Source organism: Sturnus vulgaris, chromosome Z, assembly GCF_052056855.1.
Source record: "Sturnus vulgaris isolate bStuVul1 chromosome Z, bStuVul1.hap1, whole genome shotgun sequence".
Taxonomy (NCBI): domain Eukaryota; kingdom Metazoa; phylum Chordata; class Aves; order Passeriformes; family Sturnidae; genus Sturnus; species Sturnus vulgaris.
In genome coordinates, this window is record NC_142283.1 from 81,971,842 (window position 1) to 81,996,977 (window position 25,136).

The 25,136-nt window shown below is 51.3% G+C and overlaps 2 protein-coding genes across 3 annotated transcripts in view; one reads left to right on the forward strand and one right to left on the reverse strand.

The window, feature by feature from the left end:
• Window positions 1–22,210, forward strand: LOC106863655 (one cut domain family member 2). Of its 2 annotated transcripts, XR_015799614.1 has the most exons (3): window positions 1–1,138; window positions 10,028–11,916; window positions 13,511–22,210. XR_015799614.1 is itself a non-coding variant. In XM_014893177.2 (2 exons), the coding sequence occupies exons 1-2, from the start codon at window positions 1–3 to the stop codon at window positions 10,312–10,314; spliced, it is 1,425 nt and encodes a 474-aa protein (XP_014748663.2). In that variant the 3' UTR covers window positions 10,315–22,210. The 2 variants fall into 2 exon arrangements, 1 of the variants encoding a protein (XP_014748663.2); XM_014893177.2 differs by having other exon boundaries at window positions 10,028–22,210.
• The window catches only part of LOC148219977 (ferrochelatase, mitochondrial), a 16,192-nt gene continuing 9,367 nt past the window's right edge, over window positions 18,312–25,136 (reverse strand). The window contains exon 11 of the mRNA XM_088156961.1: window positions 18,312–25,048. Within this exon, the coding sequence (XP_088013087.1) occupies window positions 24,908–25,048 (141 nt within the window). The 3' untranslated portion in view covers window positions 18,312–24,907. The remainder of the gene's footprint in view (window positions 25,049–25,136) is intronic.

The following is a 25,136-nucleotide window of genomic DNA, read 5'->3' on the forward strand; positions in this document are numbered from 1 at the left end:
ATGAGGAGCGGGAGCGGCGGCCGGCGGTGCCTGGGCGGGGAACCGGGTGCGTGCGCCATGAACCCCGAGCTGGCGATGGAGCCGCTGGGCAGCCTGCACGGGGCGGCGGGGCACGAGCCGGAGCTGATGGGCAGCCCCAGCCCTCACCACGGCGGGCGCAGCGCGGGGCCGCTCCGGGTGCCGCCCCCGCCGCCGCCGCCGCCGCCGCCGCACCAGGAGCTGCCCCCCGCCGCCCGGCCCGCCATGGTGCCCAGCATGGCCTCGCTGCTGGACGGCGCCACCGAGTACCGGCCCGAGCTCTCCATCCCGCTGCACCACGCCATGAGCGTACCCTGCGAGGCCTCGCCGCCCGGCATGGGCATGAGCGGCACCTACACCACGCTGACGCCGCTCCAGCCCCTGCCGCCCATCTCCGCCGTCTCCGACAAGTTCCACCACCCTCACGCCCACCCGCACGCCCACCACCACCACCACCACCAGCGCCTGCCGGGCAGCGCCGGCGGCGGCTTCGCGCTCATGCGGGATGAGCGCGGGCTGCCGGCTGTCAACAGTCTCTACGGGCCCTACAAGGAGGTACCGGCCGTGGGGCAGAGCCTCTCGCCGCTGGGCAACGGGCTGGGCCCGCTCCCTGGCGCCCAGCAGGGCCTGCACGGCTACGGGCCGCCGGGCCACGACAAGATGCTGAGCCCCAACTTCGAGGCGCACGCGGCGATGCTGGCGCGGGGAGAGCAGCACCTGCCCCGGGGGCTGGGGACGCCCCCGGCCATGCTGCCGCCCCTGAACGGCGCTCACCATCCCGCGCCCCCCGGGCCGCCGCCGCCGCACGGCCCCGCGCTGCCCGCCGGCCGGGAGCGGCCGCCCCCCGCCGCCGGCCCGCAGGGGAGCGGAGCGGGGCAGCTGGAGGAGATCAACACCAAGGAGGTGGCACAAAGGATCACGGCGGAGCTGAAGCGCTACAGCATCCCGCAGGCCATCTTCGCCCAACGAGTGCTGTGCCGCTCCCAAGGGACCCTCTCGGACTTGCTGCGGAACCCCAAGCCTTGGAGTAAACTCAAGTCCGGCCGGGAGACGTTCCGCAGGATGTGGAAGTGGCTGCAGGAGCCGGAGTTCCAGAGGATGTCTGCCCTGCGGCTGGCAGGTAGGTGCAAGCCGCGGTGCCGCGGGGGAGCGGAGCGCGACCCTCGGAGCCCCGCAGTGCGTCCTGCGCCGGCCCGGCGGCGTCCGCGCTCCGCCGCGAACCACGGGGCTGTGCGGAGCCGGCCGGTCCCCGCCTCCCGCAGCGCGCATCCCGGCTCTGCCCGGCGGGGCTGTGCGGAGCTCGGGGCCGGCGGAGGGGCGCGCTCCGCTGCCATTGCCGGGCTGCGGGGCCGGGGCTGCTCTCCAGGGCCGGGTGCTGAAGGTGCGCTCTCCGCACCGCGCCGCGCTCTCCGGAGCATCTCTGCTGCCGCTGCCAGCGCTGCCGGGCGCAGCGGGGGAGCCCGGGCGGGGGCTCCGCGTCCCGGGACAAGCGGGGCCGGTGGCAGCGGGCGGCCGCCGGACCCTCGCAGCCCCCCCGGCCCGGCCGCATTGTCCGCCGAGGGCGCGCGGGCGCCCCCTGGCGCGACCGCGGAGCGCCGCAGCCCCCATTGTTCTGCGGGGGCCGCGGGGGGGGCGGCGGGCAGCGACCCCCGGTACCGAGCCCCGGCAGCGCGGGGTGAGCGGGACAGACTCAGTGAGAGCTGTTCGTGCCCTGAGGCCGTGCGGGGTGCCCGGAGGTCGCTCCCCGGCCTGTCCCGTGCCAGTGCGGGCAGGGCCCCGCCGTGGAGCTCCCCGGAAACCTTGCTGCCGCGGCCGTGGTTGTAGAAGGACACGGGGAGCTGTGGCACGGGCAAACACGCGTGGGACACCCTGAGGCATGGGACGGGGGCTCTGCTCTGACAGCGACGAAAATCTGGAGGTGTTTGTGCCACCGAGTCCGTCCTTTTATTTCAATTGTGTTTCCCGGTGGGCAGGTACACAGGGGTCTGTTCCCAGGGACACCCGGAGGGGTCTGGGGGGACACGGGGGCCTCTTCTCTGCCGTAGGGAAATGGGCACAGAGAGTTCCTGCACGGGGGGCAGCTGCCGGGCGAGGCTGGGATGCAGTGGAGCAGGGCGAAGAGGAGCCGTGGATGATTGATTGATGGCTTTAATCCCTGCCCGAGCTCTAAGCAGAGGTGCTGCGGGTTAAACATCCCGGGCCTGGGGGCTGCAGAATCCCCGCGGAGAGCGCTCGGCATTTCACTGCGGGGCAGTGCCGGTGTGCTGCCCGTCGGGAGAGGGACGCTGATCCCCTCCTCGGCTCCAAGAAACTCCTTTCGTCCCTGCCATCCCGCGGGCACCCGGCTCTTCTCTGTTCGCAGCCAAGTGAAGGTGCCGAGCTCTGTCTGTGACACAGGGACAGAAGGGGTTTGGATTTTTTGCCGAGCACGCGGTGATGTCACCTTCACAAACAAACGTGTATCGAGAGGGAAATCGATGCAGATAATGTTTAGAAGATTAAAAGAGCATTAATGCTGGCAACAGGAGCATCAACGCGTGGACCCAGTTTTCATTGATCTGGAACCTGAGCCGGCTCATTTCCAGTAACGTGGCTGGTGCTTTTCCTTCCCAGCACTGGTCCCGGCTGGGGGTTCCCCGTGGAGCCCTGCATGTAGAGCAAAAAATCAGGAATCACAGCAGAGTTATGCCTGTGTAATTCTGGATCTCTGCTTTACCACTCCCCCTGAATGCCTCTGCATCCAGGAGTGAAGTTTGGAGAGAGTTCAGGTGCTGAGTGGCCACGGACTCCCCATGGAGCGGGAAAGACCTTTGCAAATTACCTTTCCCTTCAGGAAATCGATTATTTTAATTTTCTTTTATTACCACGTGTGAATATGCAGCCCCATTGCCTCAGTGCTTCCTTCTCCCCCTTTACTCGCTTGCTTAAATTGCTTAAATCCCTCTGAGCATGGGGAAAAAGCCACAAGTATTTCAGGTTTTTAAAAACAGAAAAGACCCACCAGCTACTTGCCCTATACTGCTGGAAATTTTTCCCAAGTGGGGTTCAAATCTGCTGTCCTTCCCTTGAAGGGAAATCCCCCTCTCCCTGTGGGAGCAGTAGTATTTTTTCTTATTATAGAAGATATATAGTGTTGTGTATTCTATTCTGATCTAATTTAATCCTATGATTTCTGTGCTTATTGTCTCTTCTTGGGGGTCTTTGAGACTCCTGTGCCAGGGGGCGGTGCTGGGGGTTTCTGTGCGGGAGGGTACGGGCAGGACCCGCTGTGAATGAGGAGTTCCGTGGATGCTCTGGAGCTCCGAGAGCCCTTTTGGGGTCCCCAAAAAGCGCCTGGGAAGCGGCGAGTGCCCCCCCGGGGACACAAAAAAAAAAAAAAAAAGCGGGACAACGCTTTTGCCGCAAAACCACCCGCGACAGCGGCATCCTCCCGGGGCTCCGGACCCTCCCTCCTGCCCTCCCTCCCCTTCCCCGTGGGACAATCCCGAAATTTCTGCGGGGTCAGCAGAGCGCTCCGCCGCCTGTTGACCCTCTGCGGTGCTTTACTGATGATTGAACACTGTTGTCCCAAAACACCATCGGTGGTTCGTTAGTGTAGAAGTGCCCGATGCCGCTCGGTGCTCAGAGCCGGCAGTACCACGGAGAGCGGCGACAGGGATGGGAGCGGCGGTGGAGGGAAAGGAAGGGACAGAAAAAGGCCGTGGGTGACAGCACCAGGAGCGGGCGGTGGCAGTGCCACATCCCCGGGCTGAGCCCTGCACCCCCAAGTGCCCCAGGACAATGACGGGGGTCGTGGACCCCTGTGGGCAGTATCCACCCATCCTCTGCCCCTTTGTGCCCTACCAAATATTTCTTCCCTGGATTTTAAGACTATTTTGTTGTTTGTATCCCCAACTAAAAATTGAGATGTGATAACATCTGTATCAGGCACGTTACCTATTTATAAAGCTATTTCTTAGCGTTGAACTAAATATACAGGTATGTAAAGGTTCTTTGAAAGGTGCTTAGTGCCTTGAAATATTGGTGCTCTCTTCAGCTATAGATTGTGGTTGTGTTTGAACAATCCATGCGGTAAATTGTGGTGCTGGCTGATAAATGATATTTCTCATGTACCAACTTTCCGAAATAATACCCCACCCCAGCTCTTTGTTCCACATAATTTCTGAAGGCGTTTCTGCCACACATAAATCTGCATCCTGTTTTTGCAAAGCAAACGAATTTTTTCGTTTCTTGATTGTTTGATAAAGTGAATTCTGAGTACATTTTGGATTAAACGCATTTCTATATTTCACCTCTATTTTTAAAAAGAAACAATTCATTGGTCATCATGTTACTCATTCTGAAGCTGTTCTTCACTATTTCCTTACAAGATTTTTCCCCCAGCATCTCTTTTCTTTTTTTTTTTTTTTTTCCTTTATCTCTTGCCCATCACTGTTTGAACTGAAATATCCCAAACTCTAGTATTCCTCTGCAGCTGAAAATTGCCACAATTTATTTGTGGTGAGGAATGCATAAAGGGGATGACATTTTTGCCAAAAGGATGATTTCTCAGGAGCTGCTGTTGGTTCTTCCCACGCTCCACAGGGGTGGTTTTGTTCTGCACTGTGGCCCCGGGTGCTCATCCTTGGTGCTCCTCCCTGGTATTATTCCCAGAACCTTGTCCTGGATGTCGCTGCCATCCAGCAGCTGCCAGAGCTTTTCCTTCCCTTCCAATTATCCATTCGTGGGAGATGAGAAGCGTCCTGCAGTCCCCAGCACGGCTGTGCCGAGCCTCTGAGCACTAAAGGCAGCAGCCTGCTCTCATCAGAGCAGCTCCCCTGGAGCTGCCTGCAGAGTGCAAACGGGGCTCTGCAGCAGTGCAGAGAATGCATCTCCGAGGGAAAGCAGGCCTGAAAGGCACTGCACACATCGCTTGTCCTGACAGCCTGCCCCTTTTTTCAGCAATCTCCAGGGGGGGATTTTTTACCTAAGCCATCTCTTCCAGGGCTTACAGGTACAAAAAAACCCTTAATGACTGGTCTTAATCTCACTTTTTGTCTTTTAAATCCTTTGCTTCTCATCTTATCCCCACTAGACACAGCAAAAAAGAGCACTCCCTTCCTTCTGATAGCGATCTGTTTGTATTTAAGGCTCCCATCTTGTCTCCTGTCTTCTCTGGAAAAAGCCCTTCATACCTGGGCGATGAATATGCAGGGAAAGCACTACATCCAGATAATACATCTCTTTTTCCAAGGTAAAAGATCTTGTATCCAGCTCTATCAATCTTGCAGACTTTTGCATAAAAGGCTCTCTGATTTATAGAGGGGTTTGCACACAGAAATCATACCAAACAGACTCATCTCAAATGGGTCTGGTGATAACATCAGCCAGACAACTCGCTGATGGCAGAGAGAAATGCAATCAAAAAAGGAATTGGAGTGTTTTGGGGTTGTTTGGGGCTTTTGAGCTATAAAATCAAACTGCTCCATTGTGAAAAAAGGGACTCAAACCACTGGTAAATGCTGCACAGAGGACTTATTAGACAAGCGATAGAGGCTGGCAGGTTCCCAAAACGCAAATTGTCTCCAAGACCAAAATATCTCTCAGTAAGCAGGGAACATATTTATGAGCAGTGGTGATTTTCCAGCAGTTCTCATCCCCTCATAATGGGATGGCTGTGCCCAGGCATTAAGCTTTGGCAAGCAGCACTGGGCTGCAGGAGGTGAAGGAAGAGCAGAAGAAGGCTTCCTCAGCCAGCTTCCCACACACCTCCTTCTCGTGTTCCTCCTCCCCTGGCTCCTCCTGCCCTCTCCTTCCATGGCCCCTTTCCTCTCCCTTCCTCACCTCCACCTCTCTGGAGCCCTGCTAAAGTTGAGCTTTCCTAAGCCCCTGGCAAGAGGGAAACAGGAAGCTGAGTGTGTGGAGAAACAGGGCTGCTCTGGCTTTGTGTGCAGCCAAAGTGCAAGGAGAGGTCGGAGGGCAGCACAGGTCTGGCTTTCCCACATAACCTGACACAGCTTTGCTTCTGTCCTCTCCTGTTCTTCCTAATTCCACCCTATTGATAACAGGCAGTAAAGGGAAATGCTCATGTCCTGCTTCTCCCAGGGGTCAGAATTCCTGAAAACAGGAGCACACAGCAAGGATTCACTAGATCTGTCCTTCCCCTTGCAGTAAGATTTCATGCTCTTACTCAGCTCTTGCTTACCCAGCCCAGCTTTAAATTCCCAGCCCTTTCTCGGCAAAGATTCCCAAAGTCCTTCCCTTTCTCCACAGGAGAGGGTCACAGCCTTTTGGGTACTTCCCGAAGTGCTGGCACATTACTTGGAGATGCTGCTCCAACAGGCAGAGCACTCGGTGTGGGGAAGGCCTGGCTTCATCCCTGTGCTCTGACAAGGGGAAGAGAAGTCCTTGTCACTAGAAAGTGTTATAATTCAGCTGGAAACGGTTTTGAGATTCAAAAGGGAAAATCTCCTCGGCAAGAGGAAGCATAAATCTCCCAGGTGTTCGACATGAAGGACTCTCTGAGTGCAGCTGGACGGATCCAGAACTATGCTGTGCCAGAAGGTTCCAGTGGTACCCAGAGGCTGCTGTCAGAGATCCTGGGCTGAGGTGGGTGCTGCAGCACTGCAGGGAGGAGACAGAATTTACAGCCCAATTCCAGCCATCGAGCAGATTTACAGGAGACTGGAGACAAACAGCCTGAGAGCTGTGGTGTGCCAGGAAGAAACAGAAAGGAGCCATGTCCCCAAAACCATTCATCTTTTCTTCTCAGAGAGCTGCAGGGTGTAGGGCCTGGAGGGGGGTGGGCATTCCCTGGGATTGTGACAGGATTGAGAGGGAAAAATCAGGTGGGCTACCAAGAAAACACCTTCCTGTTTCACAGCCAGGCTGTGAGCTTCTGTTTTGGAGCATTGCAGGAATCCCTGGATCTCCAAACAGGGAACACCTCACCATTACAATGGATGAGCAAGCAGATCTTCTCTGGAAAAACAGAATTAACTTTGTGCTACACGTCCAATCTGCTTTTCTGGATAAATGCCATCAAGGGCATTTCTAGGGTTTCAAAAATTAGGAGTTTGGTGTGTGTGTGCAGCAGCTGGGATGAGCAGCACTGTCTGCCCACCCCGACAATGTGATTATTTGCATCTTCATTCTGATTGCTCCTTGTTCCATAATGATTTTGTACACAGTGGAGTACTTAACCTAATTTGTATTGATCTCAATCGCTCTCATTCGTGCATACTTAATTCAGAGAGGTAATAAAATTGATTTCTGAGGCCTAGTTTTCAAGAGATTGTAGTAACAGGGGTATACAAGAGGTTGCTTTAAGTGAATCACAGCAAAAGAAAAGCATTTTAAATCTTTAGAAAACGTTTTGATGGTCATTTCATTGTGCTCAGTATTACCAGAGTAATTACATTTCCCTCGCATGATTCCTCTCCAAAATCGAATAGAGGAGCAGTTTGAGTTCCATCAGACAGATAACTGGGTTTGGGTGACTTTGCACCCACACAAACCACAGAGGCAGGGTCAATATTCACGGCTTGTCCCTAGGAACAATGGATGAAGGGAATATTGGTCTCTGCTTGGCTCCTTCTTAGCACCTGCTCTTTGTTTCATGGCTGCAGAGTCACTTTTGCTGTGACAGAGAGGCACGGGAGCTGTGTTGGTGATGTTCCAGTATCCCACGCGGCTCCACTTCTCCCGGGGCTGCTCAGGCACTGCTTCAGCCCCTGGGATCCCTCCCTGGCCTCTTCGTCCTCCTGATGCTGGTGACCTTCGTGTCCTCATCTCTTCCTCCCTCCTGGAGAAATGTAGGAGCCGAGGGATGCCCTGGAGCATCCCTGCCCCATGCCTGACGGCTCACAGGGTGGGATTGAGCTGAGCACTTCTAGGTATTTTTCAGGATTTCTGCCTGTTTGGAATGCCTGGGTTGGCTGGGTTCCTGTCTTGCCTGGAAGAAAATGGAAAATCAGAATCATTGTTGCAGAAAATCAGACAAATGAACTATTAGTAAGGAAAGTGTGATGACACTCAGGGTGTCACAGTGCAGCACCAGTTCTCTGCACCCTCTTAATGCCCTTCAAGTTATGGGGCTCTGCTAAGGGAGGCAGCACTGACCCCAATTCTGAGCAGTTCCTGTATTGTTTCGATCAAAGAGCATCTTTAATCCAATGCAGAAGAAAATTTTTTGTTTATTTTTATGCTTGTATTTTTTCCACAGTTATGGCTTTCAGTTCTTGCTGGTTGTCCATTTTTTTCCATAGGATATGTTCAGGTTTAACCGCAGCTAATAAATCAAATTGTGCTTAGAATCCAGATGGTCTCTTCCCTTCCCTCTGCTGTTAAAACCTTTCTCTTTCTTCCTGGAAAATCACTTGATTTTATTAGAGTGCTCATCCCATTTTTCTCTGCTGAGAGATGCACGTCAGGTGCAGCGTTTGTCTTTGTGGGGCCTCTTCAAGACCAAACTCCACAGTTCAAGGAAAGTATTTACTGAATGCATCAAAAAGCACATCCCTCTGCATTATTTATTATCAAATACCAATAACTGTAAAACACAGAGTATCTCAGGACATAAATTAGTGATGGGAGGAAACACTCCACTCATCCCAGTGTCCCAGAACAGACTAGAAGCTGCAGCAGAGATGCTGGTGCTCATCATGTCCCCAGCACTGGGGACATTGCCATGTGGATTCTGGACACGTGGCCAAGTAAACTCAGCTTCAAATCTGCTTTTTCAGCTCAGTTGGATGTTATCTGTGCAATGTCAGAGAGCCCAAATTCTTCCCTCCTGCTGCCTCTGAGATAATGGCCTTGGGGAGGTGAGTGTGGCCATAGGGATACAGGTGCAGGCTCACCTTGATGCCTCTGGAGCATCTGTGCTGCTTCCCAGAGCCCTGTGCTGGTGCCAAGCTCTGGGAGAGCTGTGCAGGAACATTCACCCACAGTCCCTGTCTGGGTTTCAGCCTGATTCCCAGCACCATCTTTCTCTTATGCTTTGGGGTATTTTGGAAGTCTGACCTTCACCTCCCTCCCAGAGCAGCTCTGCTGCAGCCACTGGAATTTGGCAGCTGAGAAAGGTCAGGGTCAGGCACTCCAACAAAACACTCCAGTTCCCTGCAGAAATGCTGTGAGGTCCTGTCCCTGCAGAGATGGAGGCAGTCAGTGCCACAGTGGCTGAGCCAGGCTCCACACAGGTACAGCCCTGACTGGGTTAATTACAGACATTTCCACAGTCTGACTTTTCCTTTTGGGCCAGCTTCATTTCTCATTCCAGACCTACAGAATTATTTAACAGGGCTGCTTAAAACCCGCCCGCTTATCAATTCTCTGGGCTCATTTTGTCCCAGCACATTACCTAACCATGTCAACATATGGATTTTCTCTCTGGGCCCGGTGCAGATAGCCTGGGCAGGCTATTTTTAAGTGTGGGTGTGCTCCGGCAGCGGTATTGGTTTCAGCACTTGCTGTTCTCTCTGCTAATAAATACAGAGCAGCTATTAATACCAATGGGGTTTAGGATCCATTAGCATCGCTCAGTGATGGTCCAGCCTGCCCTGCCTGACCTGGGTGCTTCTGCCTGGCTTCCCCCTCGAGACACGCCCCGGGAAGGGGGACAGGCGATGGGAGCAGTGCCCTGGGGTGGTGGCACTGCAGGAGTCAGGTGGCAGGGGAGGAGCAGGGCAGGACCAGGTGAGCCAATGCCTGAGCCCTGTGCTGGCAGCCAAGCAGGTCCATGGTGGTTTTTCCCCTCGGTGGTTGCTGCTACTGGAGCTTTGACTGGGGTTTGCTTTGGGCTGTTTAAATGGACAGAACTTACATACAACTGTTATTCCTGGCTGTTGAGAGGTACTGGGAATGTAAAAGCAATGCAGCCCACTGGATTCCTCTGGGATCCCCATGTGCCAGAGCGGTGCTGGCTCAGCTGGTGACACTTCCCCCACCGTGTGCCTGCCATCAGGGTGGCAGGTGGGGTCTGTGGGCACCACCCTGACACTTTTTCTCTGTCTCTGCCACCCCCTCCCAGCCTGCAAACGCAAAGAGCAAGAGCCCAACAAAGAGCGGAACAACTCCCAGAAGAAATCCCGCCTGGTTTTCACGGACCTGCAGCGCCGAACGCTTTTCGCCATCTTCAAGGAGAACAAGCGTCCCTCCAAGGAAATGCAGATCACCATCTCGCAGCAGCTGGGCCTGGAGCTCACCACCGTCAGCAACTTCTTCATGAACGCGCGCCGGCGCAGCCTGGAGAAGTGGCAGGACGACCTGAGCTCCGGGGGCTCCTCCTCAGCCCCCAGCACCTGCAGCAAGGCGTGAGGGGCACGGCTGGCACAGGCCAGCCCAGCCAGCCCAGCCCAGCGCAGCCAGAGCGGCTCCCAGCACGGCCCCTCGCCCGTGACCTAAAGCACAATCCCCCCGCAGCCACCCCCAGCCCAGCTGTTCCCAGGACATCCCCACGGCTTCTCAGCAGGCTCCACATTCTCCTCTCTCCACACAATACTATGTATGCTCAGGACAGGCAGGTCTGAAATGGAGGAGAGTGGTTCTTGAGGCAGGTTTCTCCTGAGCCCCAGGTTTCCGTGGCTGTGTGCTGGCCACACCACCCTGCGGCCACGCCACAATGGAGCACAAAGTCGGATACCAAAATCCCAAACCCCTCTTTTTAAACTCAGGCATGGTTTTGTTAAGTGTTTTAGGGGGAAAAAAAAAGTCAGATTTAAGGTTGTTTTTCTTTTTGTTTTAATTGAATCAGCTTGTTCTTGGATCAGAAAAGTTCCGTTCTCTTGAGCTCAAAGTATCAAGCACAAAGCTGGTAGCTACAGTCATGTTCCATGGGCTGCTGTGCCAGCTGCAGCCTGACATCCCAGGAACACCGTGGAGATGGCATGAGCCTCAAGCACAGCTGGCAGTTCCTCACAAGCTCTGTGTTTGTACCTAATGCACACTCAGGAGGTCGATAGAACTGCTGCAGTTCATGGAGCAAACACAATATTTTGGAAGATCTAGATTAATTCACATTATTACATCCTTTTTAGTTTCTGGGAATCTGATTTTTCCTCAACAACGGCTGTTACTGAAACCCTGTTAGCGTTCAGTGTATTTTTGTTCATTTTCTCAGTATTTTATGGTACTTTCAAGCAGGAAAAGAAACAGAAACAAGCCCTTGAGATGCCACGGACTGTTTCAGATGTGCCGCGTTTCTCTAGATCGCATCCTTAAGTTCCTTTTCCCTGCCAGCTCCCCGAGCCGGCAGGAACACAGCACACCAAAGAGACAGGATTTCTGCAAGCCAAAGATGTTTATACCTTGCCATTTCTGGTAGTCATGGCTGGTGTGGGTGGCTGGCTGGCGCTGGGGAAGCCTGGCAAGCCCCGGAGCCGCCCTGGCGGCGGCAGGACAGCTGCTGGCTCTGACCGGCCCGGCGCGGCCGTGCTCTGCTACAGACACTTGAGACTTTTTTTATGTACTACTTAATCGAAACCAAAGAAACGTTTTCTGCACCTACTTCTTCTGCAACAAACTGTTCCATTGAAAGATAATAGAAAAATAAAAAATAAAAATAAAAAAAAACCAAAAAAAAAAAAACAAGGAAGCATGTCAGGAAGCAAACAAGTCCCACACTGTGTTCTACAGACATCTTGGACGTTTTCGGTAGCAGATCTCAAAGAAAGGGTTGACAAGAATGAAAACAAAGCAAAGCCAGTACAATTGCTGCTTCATTTGACAACTCAAGTCATCTTAAAGTTGAAGATTGTCTTTAATTTGTGCCTATGCAGTTTTTTCAAAAGAACAAGGAACAGAGCAACCAAAACCTCAACAGCTACAATACCAAAGATGAGGATTCTCACTACTTGTATTTCAGTTTGTTTCTCCTCTTGCACGACTAATGCACATAGACCCCCGCTGCTCTCTGGACAGGTAACCACTCGTGAGTCTTTGTGCAACCAGAAGGGTGGGTTTATTTATGTTCCCCCTGTTTCTGCCCCACACAGCATCTCTCCAAGAGCTGCATGGACTCCAGGTGCAGGATGTTGGGATACTACTGGTGCATCTCCTCCCTGCAGGAAACACTTGTGGGGTGGCTATGACTTGTGTGTTGGTGTCCTGTGTGTCTGGAGCTGTGAACAGCCACCCTCCTGTGCTCCACCCTTCCTTCTCTCCCCCAGGGATAAAACTTGCAATGTTTCTGTCCATTCTGTTCCATCTCTGTCACTGTGAGTGCTGAGCAGCACCACAGCCCGGCTCCAAAGCTCCACCTGACCCAAACCCAAGTATTCAGCAGTTTGTGATGTGGTTCAGGAGGTGCTTCTGACATATTAGCCTTGTAATGTTGTTTGATCCAGGTCATGATGATCCGGATCATGGCATGTCCAAATTTATCAGAGCTGGAGCACATCTTGTTTCTCTCTGCCTTTAAACAAGGGCTTCATTTTAACTGCTTCACAGAACTGCTGCAGTCACTTCCCAATGACTGCATTTAAAATAGAAAAAAAATAAAGTCAAGAAGCCTTGTCTGCTCAGGACAGGAAAAGTTTCTGCAAGCAATTTCAGGATCCTCACAGCTGAATTAACAACATGTGCCTGCTCTGGGAATCAAAGGATCCTTTGGCAGAGATTTCCAGGCAGATTCCAAAGAGATTCAGAGAATCCTTTTAGCCAGACATGGAATAAGGTTGCCAGAAAACGGTCCCAGTCTGGGCTGATGTGTTCTAAGGGCTCCTCACCCCAATGCCAGATATGTGAGTGTGGAGTCTGGAGCCAGCAGGCTGTGGAGCAGGGCCCAGCTGAGGTGATGTGCTCACATTAAAGTTTCACTTTCATTCCCACCTGAGTGTCCATCAGAACAGCCCCTGGTGCATTTTGAACTCAGCATTGCCTTCGTGCTGGAAGTGTCCCCCTGAGGATGTGCTTGCTGGGGGACACCTCCCTGGGGCTCCTCTCACCTGAGGGACATCCAGAGTGGCACAGCTCTGCCTCCCACCTTCCCCAGAGGCACAGGGTAGCTGCCCACAGCTTCTGGAGAGCCCTGGGAGCAGACCTGGGCTGTTTGCTCCTGCTCAGAGCTCATCCAATATCCCAACAAAGGGAGTTCAGATCAGGTACTGAATGACTTACAAACTTCTCAGTGAAATTCTCTCCAAATTGTGGAAGTGTTTGTTATGCAACCTTACAGAGTAGCAACACACACGAGGCTTCTGTGGGCTGGGGCCTCAAATCTGTCAACAATCACAATCCTTTTCCACCTGAAAATGAAATCCTGCTGCATTTTTTATCCCTGCATCTCTCTGTGTGACGTCTTCCATTGCAGTGTCCCCTCTCGTAGGCTTTCATGTAGCAGCTGCCTCAGGAGGAGCCAGAGGCTGTGGTGGACATGTTTGTCTGTGTGGCACAGTGTGTGCTGTGCTGTGCCCACACCAAACCCAAACCCTCGTGTTTCATGTCTGGGCCACGTGCTGATGAATCTCGAGAGCTGTGTCATGTAACTTCTGCTTTATTTATTGTGCTGCCAAAGACTCGTGTGTGCAGAGAGTATCCCAGCATGTTCTGGACCAGGAACTTGGAGTCACAACCTTGGGCACAGCCAAGATGAATTCAACTTTAAGAAGCCTTGGATGTTGCTGGATCTCCCGTGCAGAACAAAGAATGTGCTCCCTGAGCTCGGTTGCAAAGCTTTATTGTGGATCTCTCTTACCACAGCTGAATCCAAAGAGCTGCAAAGGACTCGGCCCCGGGGCAGGACAGGGCTCTCCTGTTCCCAGGGAACAACAGAGTGTGCTGGCTTCGGACACGCCGATGCTTCCCTTGCTTGTCACAATTCCGGAGTATTTTTATGATACGGGGAAACTTTCTACTCGGCCTCCTTTATATTTATTATGGGGAATTTTTATTGTTTAAGGTTTTTTAAGAAGGCAAAGCTTAAAATGGTTTTATTTTTTTCCAGACACTTGTGGGTTTTAACCCGATATATTATCTATCAATAATGTAATTTATTTAATTTAGTCTTAGGGCAGGTCCTGAGATCTCTGTTCAGTCTGAATCTCATTGTATTTCAGTTTAGCTTTTGAATTCAGTGAGAGTTTTGCCTGAATGTAGATGGGGGGGGGGGGGGGTGTCAGGCTCTGCTGTTAGCTATTTGTATCTATTTAATTCAGCCATTTGTGAATTCTTTTGGGAGTAATTTTGCTTATTTATCCATAGGGCTGTTGTAGTGCATCGGGGATGCAAAACCTGTTAGTAAATACCCTTCAGAACTGGTATTGCTTTGTAGAGCAGCCAGGCTCTGTCAGGGGAAAAACAACTCAAGAAGTCTAGTTTTAATTTCTTCTTTTAATTAATTTAATTGTTTAAGTATCAAAGTTTAAGTTATTTAAGTTAGTTTCTTCACTCCTGATTAGAAAGTGTGACATACCTTTATTATGGCACATGAAGCCTTCATAATATAACTTATTTATTTAACTTATTCATCATCACCCAGGGATGCCCTTGTAGAGTTTTTATTTTTTATTTAGAATTATCTATAAAGCACTACAGCTGATTTCCTCTAAGAACAGCAGAGCGAACTTTGAGGACAAGCAATGAATATTCAACCTAAAACTGTGCATTCAGAAAAATAGGAAAAAAAAAAAAAGACACTGGGATACTTTGCCTGAACTCTATGGCTTCTTAAAACTTAAGCTGGGGGGAAAATAATCCATGCCAAGCAAAAAGAGAGAAACCCTTAAACTAGCTGCTTCCAAGAATGAACTTCTGTGTGTGGAAAAAAAGAAAAAGGGAAAAAAAAAAGGAAAAAAGGAAAAAAAAAACCCAGAAAAACCTTTCTATTTCTAGTGAGAACCAAAGAGGCTACCTCACTGACTTTTCCATTTGTAATTTTAATCGTGTTGATGATACCAAAGATACCAAAGATTTCTTTCTCTGTGCGGTCTGCATTCTGCTTGTGCTCTCTGATAACTCCCCCTGTTCTCTCCTAACCCAGAAACGTCCAGCAGAGCCCAGATTCCCAAAGAAACGCTGCCCTGGAAGCTGCCAGTTCTGGTGATGCCCTTTTCTGTGTTCCCTCCTCCTTCCTGCCAGCCCAAACCTTCTGGAATTGTGAAGCTGGTTCCACTGCAGGTCCTGCAGTGCTTGTGTGGAGCTGGAGGTGACTCCAGCCTTTGTCCAGTGCACATTCCCTGGGGAAAGGCTCTGCAGGTGCTGCCTGCCTGTGTTTGCAGCAGCAATTAGCATTGCTAATTATTATTATTATTACTATTATTATTGTTCTCGTGCTTGAGCAGAGCCCAGGGCTGGTGTGGGGCTCTCCTGCCCGTGTTCCCCTTGCAGCCTTGCACAGAGCCAGGAGCTGCTCCCTCTTCTCACCTTTGGTTGTTGTTTACAAGTACAGTTTTCAGATAAAAATCAATTAATTACTTTTCTCAAGTTAGCAATGAAGTGAGCTACATTAAGCTCCATTAGCATCACGTTCCTGAGCTATTACTTGCAAGTCGTTTGGTTGTTTGGTTGGGGAATTAGCGGTGCCCTTTGGCACTAGGGTTTGGAGCCTGTTTTCTGCTGTTCACAGCCTGAAGCAATGCTCTGAGGAGCCAAATCCAGCCCTGGGCCCTGCTCCTGCCCCCAGCTCCCTCAGCCCAGCCCGGCTTTTCCCCAAGGAATGTGCCTGAGCCGTGCCCTTGGATTCACAGAGGCTGAGACAGCTCAACACAAACACTCTGCTTCGATTCTGTGCTGCCTTTGATTTGGTATTTCTTTGGGGGTTGAAGTCTGTGTGGGGAACAGTAGGACTTGACAAGTGTGCTTCTCTCTGTGTCTCTGTGTTCCTTCACTACAAAGCTATAATAATTCTCAGGATGCCTTCTGGGCGGGGGGAGCCCATTGTCCCTGTGCCCTCGGACACAGACAGTCCCCAGAGCTGGCAGGGTCCCCCCTGCTCCTGCTTCACTTGCAGACAGTGATGTTACCACGGGACGAGTGCCTTGCTTGAACCAAAGCAACGATTTTGCCAGTCTAGACCTCTCTGTGCTTTTTTTTATTCTTCCTGTGAATACCTCAGCTTCGACTGGGCCGCCGAATCGTACCTGGTGGGCTTTTGTACTGTGGTGCTTTGCAATGCAGCCCTGCAAAGGACAAACTCCTGATAATACCAAAGGCTCTCTTTCTCCTCCTCCCCCTCTCCCTGATCTCTCTTTCTCCATGGTTCTAAAGCTTTATTACGAACTGGGCATGTTGGCAACGCAGACCGTGCAATCCCTTACGGAATTTTCTCAGATATACCTCATAGAGAATAGCTGTTTAGCATAATGTTATTCTAGTGTATGTAATAAATTATTCACTGTTTCTTTTTGGTAACTGTGATTTAAAAGAAAAGAAAAAAAAACAGAAGAAGAAGCTTTATATGTTTTAGGTTGTGCTTTTGTACTAGACAGAGAAGGTGCGCTTAAAAATGTACGTCAGTCTTTCTTCTCATGGGGTTTTTTTGGTTATTATGGATCGGGGAAAAGTTGCAGAATGAGCCCAAAGTTTACAGTTTCATATTTTGCTGAAGAAACAATCTGTGTTCATTTGCTCTGTTGGAAAAAAAAAAAAAAAAAAAAAAAAAAGAAGAAAAAAAAGAGGAAAAAAATTATTTTCTACATTTGTGCTACTTGGTCTGACGAGCTGATTGTCCTGTGTGACGGTGTAGTATTAAAATTAGCAACTGCCAATCAGCGCTCCCATGTTTATGCATGAGGCAAACCCTTAGCAGTGTGATGCATCGTGGTTCTTAATGGCAACTTCTTCCTTTGGGTTCGGGACAGGTCTTTGGGTTGATGGTGTTTATTTATGCATGGAGCCTGCTAGCTGTTCGCAGTTGTGTTTGCATTGCCGCTGTGAAATCCCGCCCTGTGAGCTCAGCGCTGCCCAGGGCGGGTGTCCACATCAGCTCTGGTCTGTGCCTGTGTCAAACAGACCCAAATTCAATTCCACTGAAATTGCCATTTGAACAGAAATTGGGCCGAGCTCCTCAGCACGATTCTGTTCGTTCAGCCCCGTGGCAGTGCCCATCCTGCTCACCACGGAGCTGCTGCACGTTTCTCCCAGGATCAGGAGCTCCTTTGGCTTCATGGCAGCCCCTGGGTGCAGCAGGACGGGCCAGGGTGGGTGCTCAGGGACCCCCCCTCACCTCACTGTGCTCCTGCCTGGCCCAGCCAGCATGGGCAGGACACCTGAGCCCAGGGCAGCGCTCTGCCAGCCTGTCACTGTCCCCTGTCCATCCCAGCCCTGCTGGCCTGGGTGTCCATCCCAGCCCTGCTGGCCTGGGTGTCCATCCCAGCCTGTCACTGTCCCCTGTCCATCCCAGCTGTGTCCTGTGCTGCTCCTGCCCCATGGGCAGCCCTGACCCTGGCAGCCCCTTGCCCACGCCGTGCCCTGGGGCCAGGTTTGTTACGGTGCTTTATCCCCCTTTGATTTGTCCCCACATTCACAGTTGAGCCCCCCTGCTTAAGAATGGGTTTAATATTTTCTCTCCAGGCCCAGCTCTGGAGCCCCAGTGTCCCCCTGGTCCCGGGCTGTACTGGACATGACCCAAACCAACTGCTCCATACCCTTCACTCTGTGTGGAAGAGGAGGCCTGGGGAGGGAGGGGACAGTCAGTGCCCCCTGAGGAGGCCTCTGGGTGCCAGCAGTAGAGTGTTGATATGGTCTGTCATTAAGGGTATATTAGAGATGTGCTCTCATTAGTGCAAGGAGACGTTTTTATTTGGCCTTACTCAGTAGGTTGTGATAATAACGAAAGCTGTGTAATGTAGTCGGGTTCTTTTCTTTCCTGATTCCTCTGCCAAAGACAGTGACAGATACAAGAGCTCCGAGATTTTGTCAGACAGTTGATGATTGTAACAGTGGTTCATCTTGCAGAAAGCTTTCCACGTTCTTTGCAATAAGCAGAGCTGGGATGTTGGGCAGAGCCCTGCTGGCAGATGCCACCACTCCTCACCGACAGGCACTTGTTGGAACCAGGCCGAGTTCACCTGCAGCCCTCAGCCCAGAGGTACAAGGGGTATGTGAGGCCATGGCAAGGGCACAGCGGGGCTGCCATGAGCTGCTCCAGCTGCCTGGAATTTGCCAAGGTACTTGTATTATGAAATTTAAGGTCTATTTTATTATGTCATTTTATGTCATTTTTTAACTTTGTGGAAGGTGGTATGTTGAACTGAGTGTAAGCTGAGTTTTTCAGACAAATAAAGTAGCTAAAGAGTGAATGTTATTTTATCATTAAAGGGTTTTTACTCACTGATTTGTGCCAATAGATGTCCTTTATCTCAATGACAAGTATTACATTGCTTTCAAAGTTTTTATTTATAGCTATTGATGTAAAACCCCCACACACATATTATTTGCCAAAGTTCAATAAAAGAGGAAAACAATGCTTTTGCTTCCTTGTGCAATCAGAAGTTTTTTTCCCATTTTTTTTTCACACCAAGGGGTGGAGTGGAGCCAAGCAGGGGCTTGGGCTGCCACAGCTCTCAGGGATAGAGGGTAGAGGAGAGCTGAGCACAACCAGACTAATGCAGGACCACATCCCAAAAATGCTACCTGGGACTGAGGGCCCAGCCAAGTGTGAGCAAAAGTACTTGGGAAAAGATCTGGCACCTTCTCCCACGAGCACAGCTTGTGTAGCTGTGATATTACAGGAGAAATGACTTTATAGCTATGTAAGTCATGGAATGATATGATGCAGTGTAATTATCATACAATTATGTTAGTTATTGCACTTTCTTTCCCTGAAGCAGCTCTACGGGAGGAGGCAGGAGGTTCCTGGAGCTGAAATTCCATGGCAAGGAGGATGTAGCAGGTTTGCCTTCATTCATTCATTCATTCAGTCACTTACCCTAGCTGTGGACAAGTCTTGTTTGTTTTGTCTCCTCGAAAAGAAGCAAAACAAAGTGCACAGAAAAGCACTTGGTTGTATTTGTGTCTTTAAAAACCAAAGAAATCCAGTCCTTTCTTGCCCTAACTCACCCCCCTCTGACCACCTGGGGAGGGCATGGGGGGACCCCAGCCCCAGAGCAGTAACCAGGCTGTGGGCTTTATACTGTCTGGGATCTACCCTTGGCACCAATGTCTAACCTTGGGGTTAATAAACTCACTGAAAAATCTGTTTTCATGCTCATTCTCTTTGTGTCCCTCTCTCGACACTGAGCCACTTTGTGCCATTAATTAAATTTACACTGCTTCATTTCACTCTGCTGAGTGGCCACGGGTGCAGATAAGGCAGAGCTGCCTCCTCAGCACTTTCACAGAGCCCAGACCTGGCTCTTGCAGCCCCCTTTCCTTCTCCCTGTGCCTGGAGTGTGCAGGGGCTCCCATGGAAGCCCTGAGCCCTCTGTGCCCCCCCCGGCCTGGGGCTCGAACAGCAAGGAGGCAAAAGTGGTGACACCGAGACTAATGCAGCCACGGCAGGTCATTTCCATCTCACTTGCAGCATTGCTCCCCCGGGAATGCATTTTGCAGGCACTTAGCAGTGGGCACAGCTGGAAGAAGGAAATGGGACCATTTCATTAAGCTGGAGGATGAGCTGGGTGTGTGCTAGGATTGCAGCCAGGCTGGGATGCTGCACCAGCATCAGCTTTTCCCAGTGCCATTCCTGTGAATTCCCCTCAACTCACCGTTTCCTAGCCCTGCCAGGAATCACAATTTTTCCAGCTTAAAGTGCTGTACAACCTCCTAAGCCTTGTCAGCAGAGATAAAGAAGCAAAGCACCACCAAAGCACCATCCCAAGCATGCAGGGACACCTCGTGGCAGCCAGGCTGGAGATGGGGTCCTGCCCTCGGAGCAGCCCAGCCCGAAGGAGCAGACACCACACTCCCATCCTCCTCCTCCTCCCCGTCGTCCTGCTCCTCGGGCAGTGCCAGGAACAGCAGAGCATCCATCAGCAATGATCTCCCGTGTGGGACCTGCAGAGATCACAGCACGGGTCCCTCCTGACTGCAGATGAAGTGCTGGCAGCTCTTGTGATCCAAACGCTCGCAGCACTTGAAACCCCGAGGGAATTCCCTCGGGAAACAGTCCGGGATGCAGCCTGCAGAGAAAGCTGCTCACCCTGCTGGGTGAGGGAAGGGAGTTTCTTTTGGAGGAAAACAGCAGAAGCAGATGCCACTGATTTTCACATGTGGGAGGGAGGTGCTGAAGGAAAACAAGCAGGACAAACAAAACCTTGGAACGGCAGCGAGGCAGGACACCACGGTGGGATCGTCAGGTGCCCCACCAATGCCCCACACACAGAGAACAAGCCCAGGCCAGCCCTGCCTGCAGCCTCTGCACACAGCAAACCTCCAGGAGTGACTCCAGGGTCCAGCTCAGAAAGGGATGATGGCAGGAAGCCATAAGATATTAAACCAGCAGATTAAAACATACAAGACCACTTTGGGTCATGTTACACACCCCTCCCCTCCGCTTGGCAGCGCAAGAGATCCAAGGCAGTAAAAGACAACCTGTAATGGCCCAATAACTCCGGATAAAAGCGCTGGGGGAGTTCGCTGTGAGGAGCCCGGCCTGGGCTCAGCCCCCTCCCCGGACTGCTCGAGCATTATCTCTTAAGTGCTCGTTTAAGCTTCCTTGGAAGTGCCTGGAGAAACGCAATTAGGCCTCAATTGTGGGTGATGTTCACACGTTATGGATCATCCTTAAAAATGACAGGAGGATGGAGTGCTCTGGATTCCCCCTGACAGCCCCATCTCCATCGTTCCGGGAACTGCCAGGCTCCGGTTCTGCATCCCTACCCCTGCCCCAGGAGCAGTGGGATCACAGGCAGCACCTCTAGAGACTCTCAGAATCCCACACTGGTTTGGGCTGGAAGGAAGCTGAAAGTCCATCCCAAGGGCAGGGACACCTTCCACTAGAGCAGTGCTCCAAGCCTGGTCCAACCTCTGAGCTGGGGAGCAAAGGCTGTGTGTCTTGGAAATGATCCCTCTCTGGACAGACAGACAGACAATCCATCTCCACACAGTCATGGAAAGGAAGCTCATCAGCTTAGCCAATGGACTCAAATTAAATAACCTTTTCCTGGCACTTATTGCTGAGCACAAATTTAGCAGGAAAACAAAAGGCAGGTTTTAGACCTGGTCCAAATTTGCAAACTCCTGTGCTCTACAGGCAGAAGTAGAACCTGCTCCTGATGGCTTGAAATGCTGATTTACAACTAAATCCCTTGCCCAGGTTGTGCTGCTGGAGACAAGTACTTCTACACAAGATGAGAGGCAGCCCATACAAACTCAGGAATTTGCTCATGGAAACATGAAAAGAAACATGGCCAAGCAGCAAAGCAGGTGGAGAGTGAGCCCTTCAGAAAGAGGGAGGGAAGGAAAAGTGCCTCCACTACGTCAGAGATTGATTTGGATTCAAATACGACATTGCTAAAGTTCTGCCATGTTCACACAGCCAAATCCCCAGTCAAAGGTAAAACAGCAAAGCTTGGACTGAGATTCCAGAAGAAAAGAAGCACCAGCACTGCTCTCCTCCAGATTGTCATCTTCCATTGTGTTGGGTTTGCATCCTGCTCTCTTCCCCACAACAATCCAGTCACAAGAGCTCACTAATGGATCAGCTTAAGTATCCAACATCTCCAATCCCTGCTCCAGAAAATAATCAATCAAGCACTTAATTAGTAACATCAGCAAGGAGCTGCCCAGAGACCACTAACAGGAACAGAATAAATTATCCATCACAGGTGGGATCCCATAGCAAGGCAAATCCCTGATTCACCATCTTCTCCAGCCTTTTTAGGGGGTGTAACTCACCTCAGCCTGACACCAGAGGTGCAGAGAGAACTTCAAACACCAGCATAAAGGGCTCCTACAAGGACACACAGCTCAGTTATTTCTTAAAAAAAACTTTAATTGGAACTCCATCCTTATGGCAAATGACACACTGTAGGATTATCTAAATTTGCTGTGTTACATCAAATGGAAGTCCTTGGTCAATGTGAAGTGCATATGTTGGCTTAAAAGCAATTATCTGTACACATCTGGCATTAACAGAATCAAAGGAGCTCCTGTGCCTTGCAGCTTATACTTCATGGTGATCCCCAGCTCTCTGGTGGGAAGGGAGAATTCACTGAGCTCTCAGGTACTCCTAGGGAGACCCTGGCCCCACTGATCTCAGCTGTGCCATCCTCCTCTCCAGAGAGGCCAGCTCTGACACCATTCACACACCTTTTGGTGTCACAGCACCTTTGGGAAGCTCCCACCTTCTCTGAAATGCAGCCAGGACCAAGGGACAGGTTAAAAAGAAACTTAAAAGAGAAAATAAATCACTCAAAAATGAAAAAATAAACCAAACTGCAGAGTGTGAAAGCAGGAAAACAACCTCACCCCTTTAGTTCCCATTTCCTCCCTCAGGACACCATGGGCTGTTCCTAACTCCTCCATTTCCAGTTGATATCCTGACTGTGCTGGGAGCTCTGGTGGGCACATCCCCTGCCCAGCTCCCTCCTGGGCCAGGAGGGCAGTGACCCCCTGCCATCCTCAAAGCCCCCGTGGCTCCAAGCCAGCCCAGCTGCACTGCTGGCCAGGGACCAGGGCCCCCCCCGACCTGGGGACACCAGGCCCAGGGTCAGTAGCACCAGGGGTCTGCAGCCTGCCAGGGGGGCACTGGGAACACGTGCAGGGCACAGTGAGCTGCACTCAGTGGGACTGCACTGAGGAGGGCTCAGCAAGGCACATGTACCATGGCATTCATCTCTCCTCAGGGCAGACACTCACCCAACCTCCTGGGCACTGGCTTCAGAGATGAGGAACTCCTCAGAACCCTTGATGGAAACTACTCTGACAGCAAACAGCAGCACCAGATCTGTGAGACAGGCCCCATCTGCTAAAAGCTGGAAAATTAAGTGATTTCTACATGATGGTGTAATAGCAGCAACAGAGTAATTATCCCACTTGTGGTTAGAACACTCAAAAGTGAATTTTAAGTACCTTTTATTACTGGGGACAAACATAATGCCTCAGAATCAGTGCCAGCTAGTATTTTCAGGGCTCTCTCCAGTATGAAAATGAAAAGCCATCTGTATTTATAATACCACAAGGTTCATAAGAAGTTAACCTTTGCTTTCCACACTTGTAAATGTGGTGGTCACAGCCTGGACCACCTGAAGGTCCATGTTCCCTGCACCTGTGAGGAAACAGGAGTGAGCAGGAAGATTTGACAGACTGATCCCTAAGTGTCACACAGAGAAGTGAAACAGAGGAAGTTCTTTGTCCAACGAGAGACATAAGGCCAGTGTTCCCAGACAAACTGGACATTTGTGCTCCTTTTGCCTGCCCAGGCTGCGAGCAGAGCCCAAGGGGAGGGAGAGGAGGGTGAAGAGAAGCTTCTGGCTCCCTGCCACTGAAACAGGCACAGGCATGAAGGGTCAAGGAAGACTTCTTTCTGTGAGAGACAGGGTGCTGCAGGAGGTTGTGGCACTGAAGGAACCCGTGTGCCTCACCCTGGGAAGCAGGAATGGCAGTGGAGCAAGCAACTCTCCAGAGGTATTGGGGATTTACAGCACTCCTTCAGTACCCCATCTTTAATTCCAACAACAAAACAGCACAAGACAAACCCCTGATACACCACCAGAGGCCTCTTCTCTCTTTAAACACCCTGTTCTCAAAAGGCCAAACTGCTCGTGCCTTGTGGTTACCTGAGCAGATCAACCTGGCTGAGCAGCATGGAATCTGCTTCCCAGCCAGCAGCACTTCCCAGGAGCCGGCCTGCAGTGCCCAGGTCCTGGCATTTCAGTGCTAAGGACATCAAGTAAACGTGTGCCCCCAAGGAGGTGCCAGCTGGGCTGCCACACGTGGGGGTCAGTGCCAGGGTCACAGCTCTGGGGGGACCCTGTGGGTACGAGGGGCACACTCAGTGCCAGGGCCCTGCTGTGGGCTGGCAGCCTTCCAGGAGAGCCCAGCACAGGGCTTCCTGTCCTCAGGCATCTGCAGTGTGAAACTGGAAATTACTCCTGACTGATCACCTCCATTGAAACAACAGCAATGAAGCCAGATCAATCCTACCTATGGCACTCCACAGGTATCCCCACAAAAACCACAGTAGAAAGCACAGAGTGGATCTATAAACCTCCTGGAGAACAAGCCTGACTTCCTAAACTTACTTCACCAAACAGAAAAAGCCCTTTTTAATAAAAATAAGAAGAATTTAAATAGCCATTCTGCTTAACAGATAAGCCAGCATGTTTCCACACGTGCTCCTGCTAGCCTTGAAACATGCAGGTTCAATGGAGTAAATTCTCCAGTATCACCCAAGCAGGCTAATTCCTTTCAATTTATCCTCTTCAAACACTTGCCTGCAGATAATGAAAATGTTTTTCCTAGAAAATGTAAACAAGTTTTGTGCGTTCTACTATCCCAGCTAAGCTTTCACTGGAAGTTTCTGGCAGGAGAAAACCAAACCAAACCAAACCAAAGCCTTATCTTTATGTCCTAAAAAAAAAAAAAAAAATATATATATATATCTATAAACATTATTAAAAAGCATTAGAAGTCACCTGATCTCCAAAGTCCCTCTCAGACTGTTCTGGTCAGGCTGCACCTAAAGCAAAACCAGAATAACTGCACCTTTAACCTGGCAAGTTAATGCAGTCGTGCCCACCCTGCATACAAATCAATCCCTGCATAGAAATAGAAGCTCATTGTAAAAAAGCTGTGTGAGTTTTTCAGTGCTCACTGCTGGGCTCAGGCTAAGTCCCACGGGGTCGGGTGAGATCTCCTCACACGTTACAGGATAAATGCCCTTATTCCCCTACCTCCTACAACTCTTCTGAAACCAAGACAACAGAAGGAAAATGAAGCCCAAGTCAAGTGGTGCGTGCTGCTCGGGGGACAGCAGCACTGAGCCCAGCAGCCCCTGGCTGTGCTGGGCAGGTGCCCAGGCTGTGGCACCTCAGGGCTCGCAGGTCTGGCTGGTGAAGAACGCCTTGGTCTCCCTGCACACAGGATTGACACACAGCGGGCAGCACAGGGTCAGCTGGCGGGAGCACACCTCGTTGGACTGCAGGTGGGAGCACACCAGGTCTGCCAGGGCCTGCAGGGGGGAAGGCAAGGGTCAGAGGGAGCAAATCCAGCTGTGCAACCCCCCAGGCCAACCTGGGCACCCCGAGCCCCCTTCTGAC

Coding starts and splice junctions, on each gene's coding strand:
- LOC106863655 (XM_014893177.2), top strand. CDS start 1: ATGAGGAGCGGGAGCGGCGGCCGGCGGTGCCTGGGCGGGGAACCGGGT. Junction 1,139..10,027: donor GTCTGCCCTGCGGCTGGCAG/GTAGGTGCAAGC, acceptor ACCCCCTCCCAG/CCTGCAAACGCAAAGAGCAA.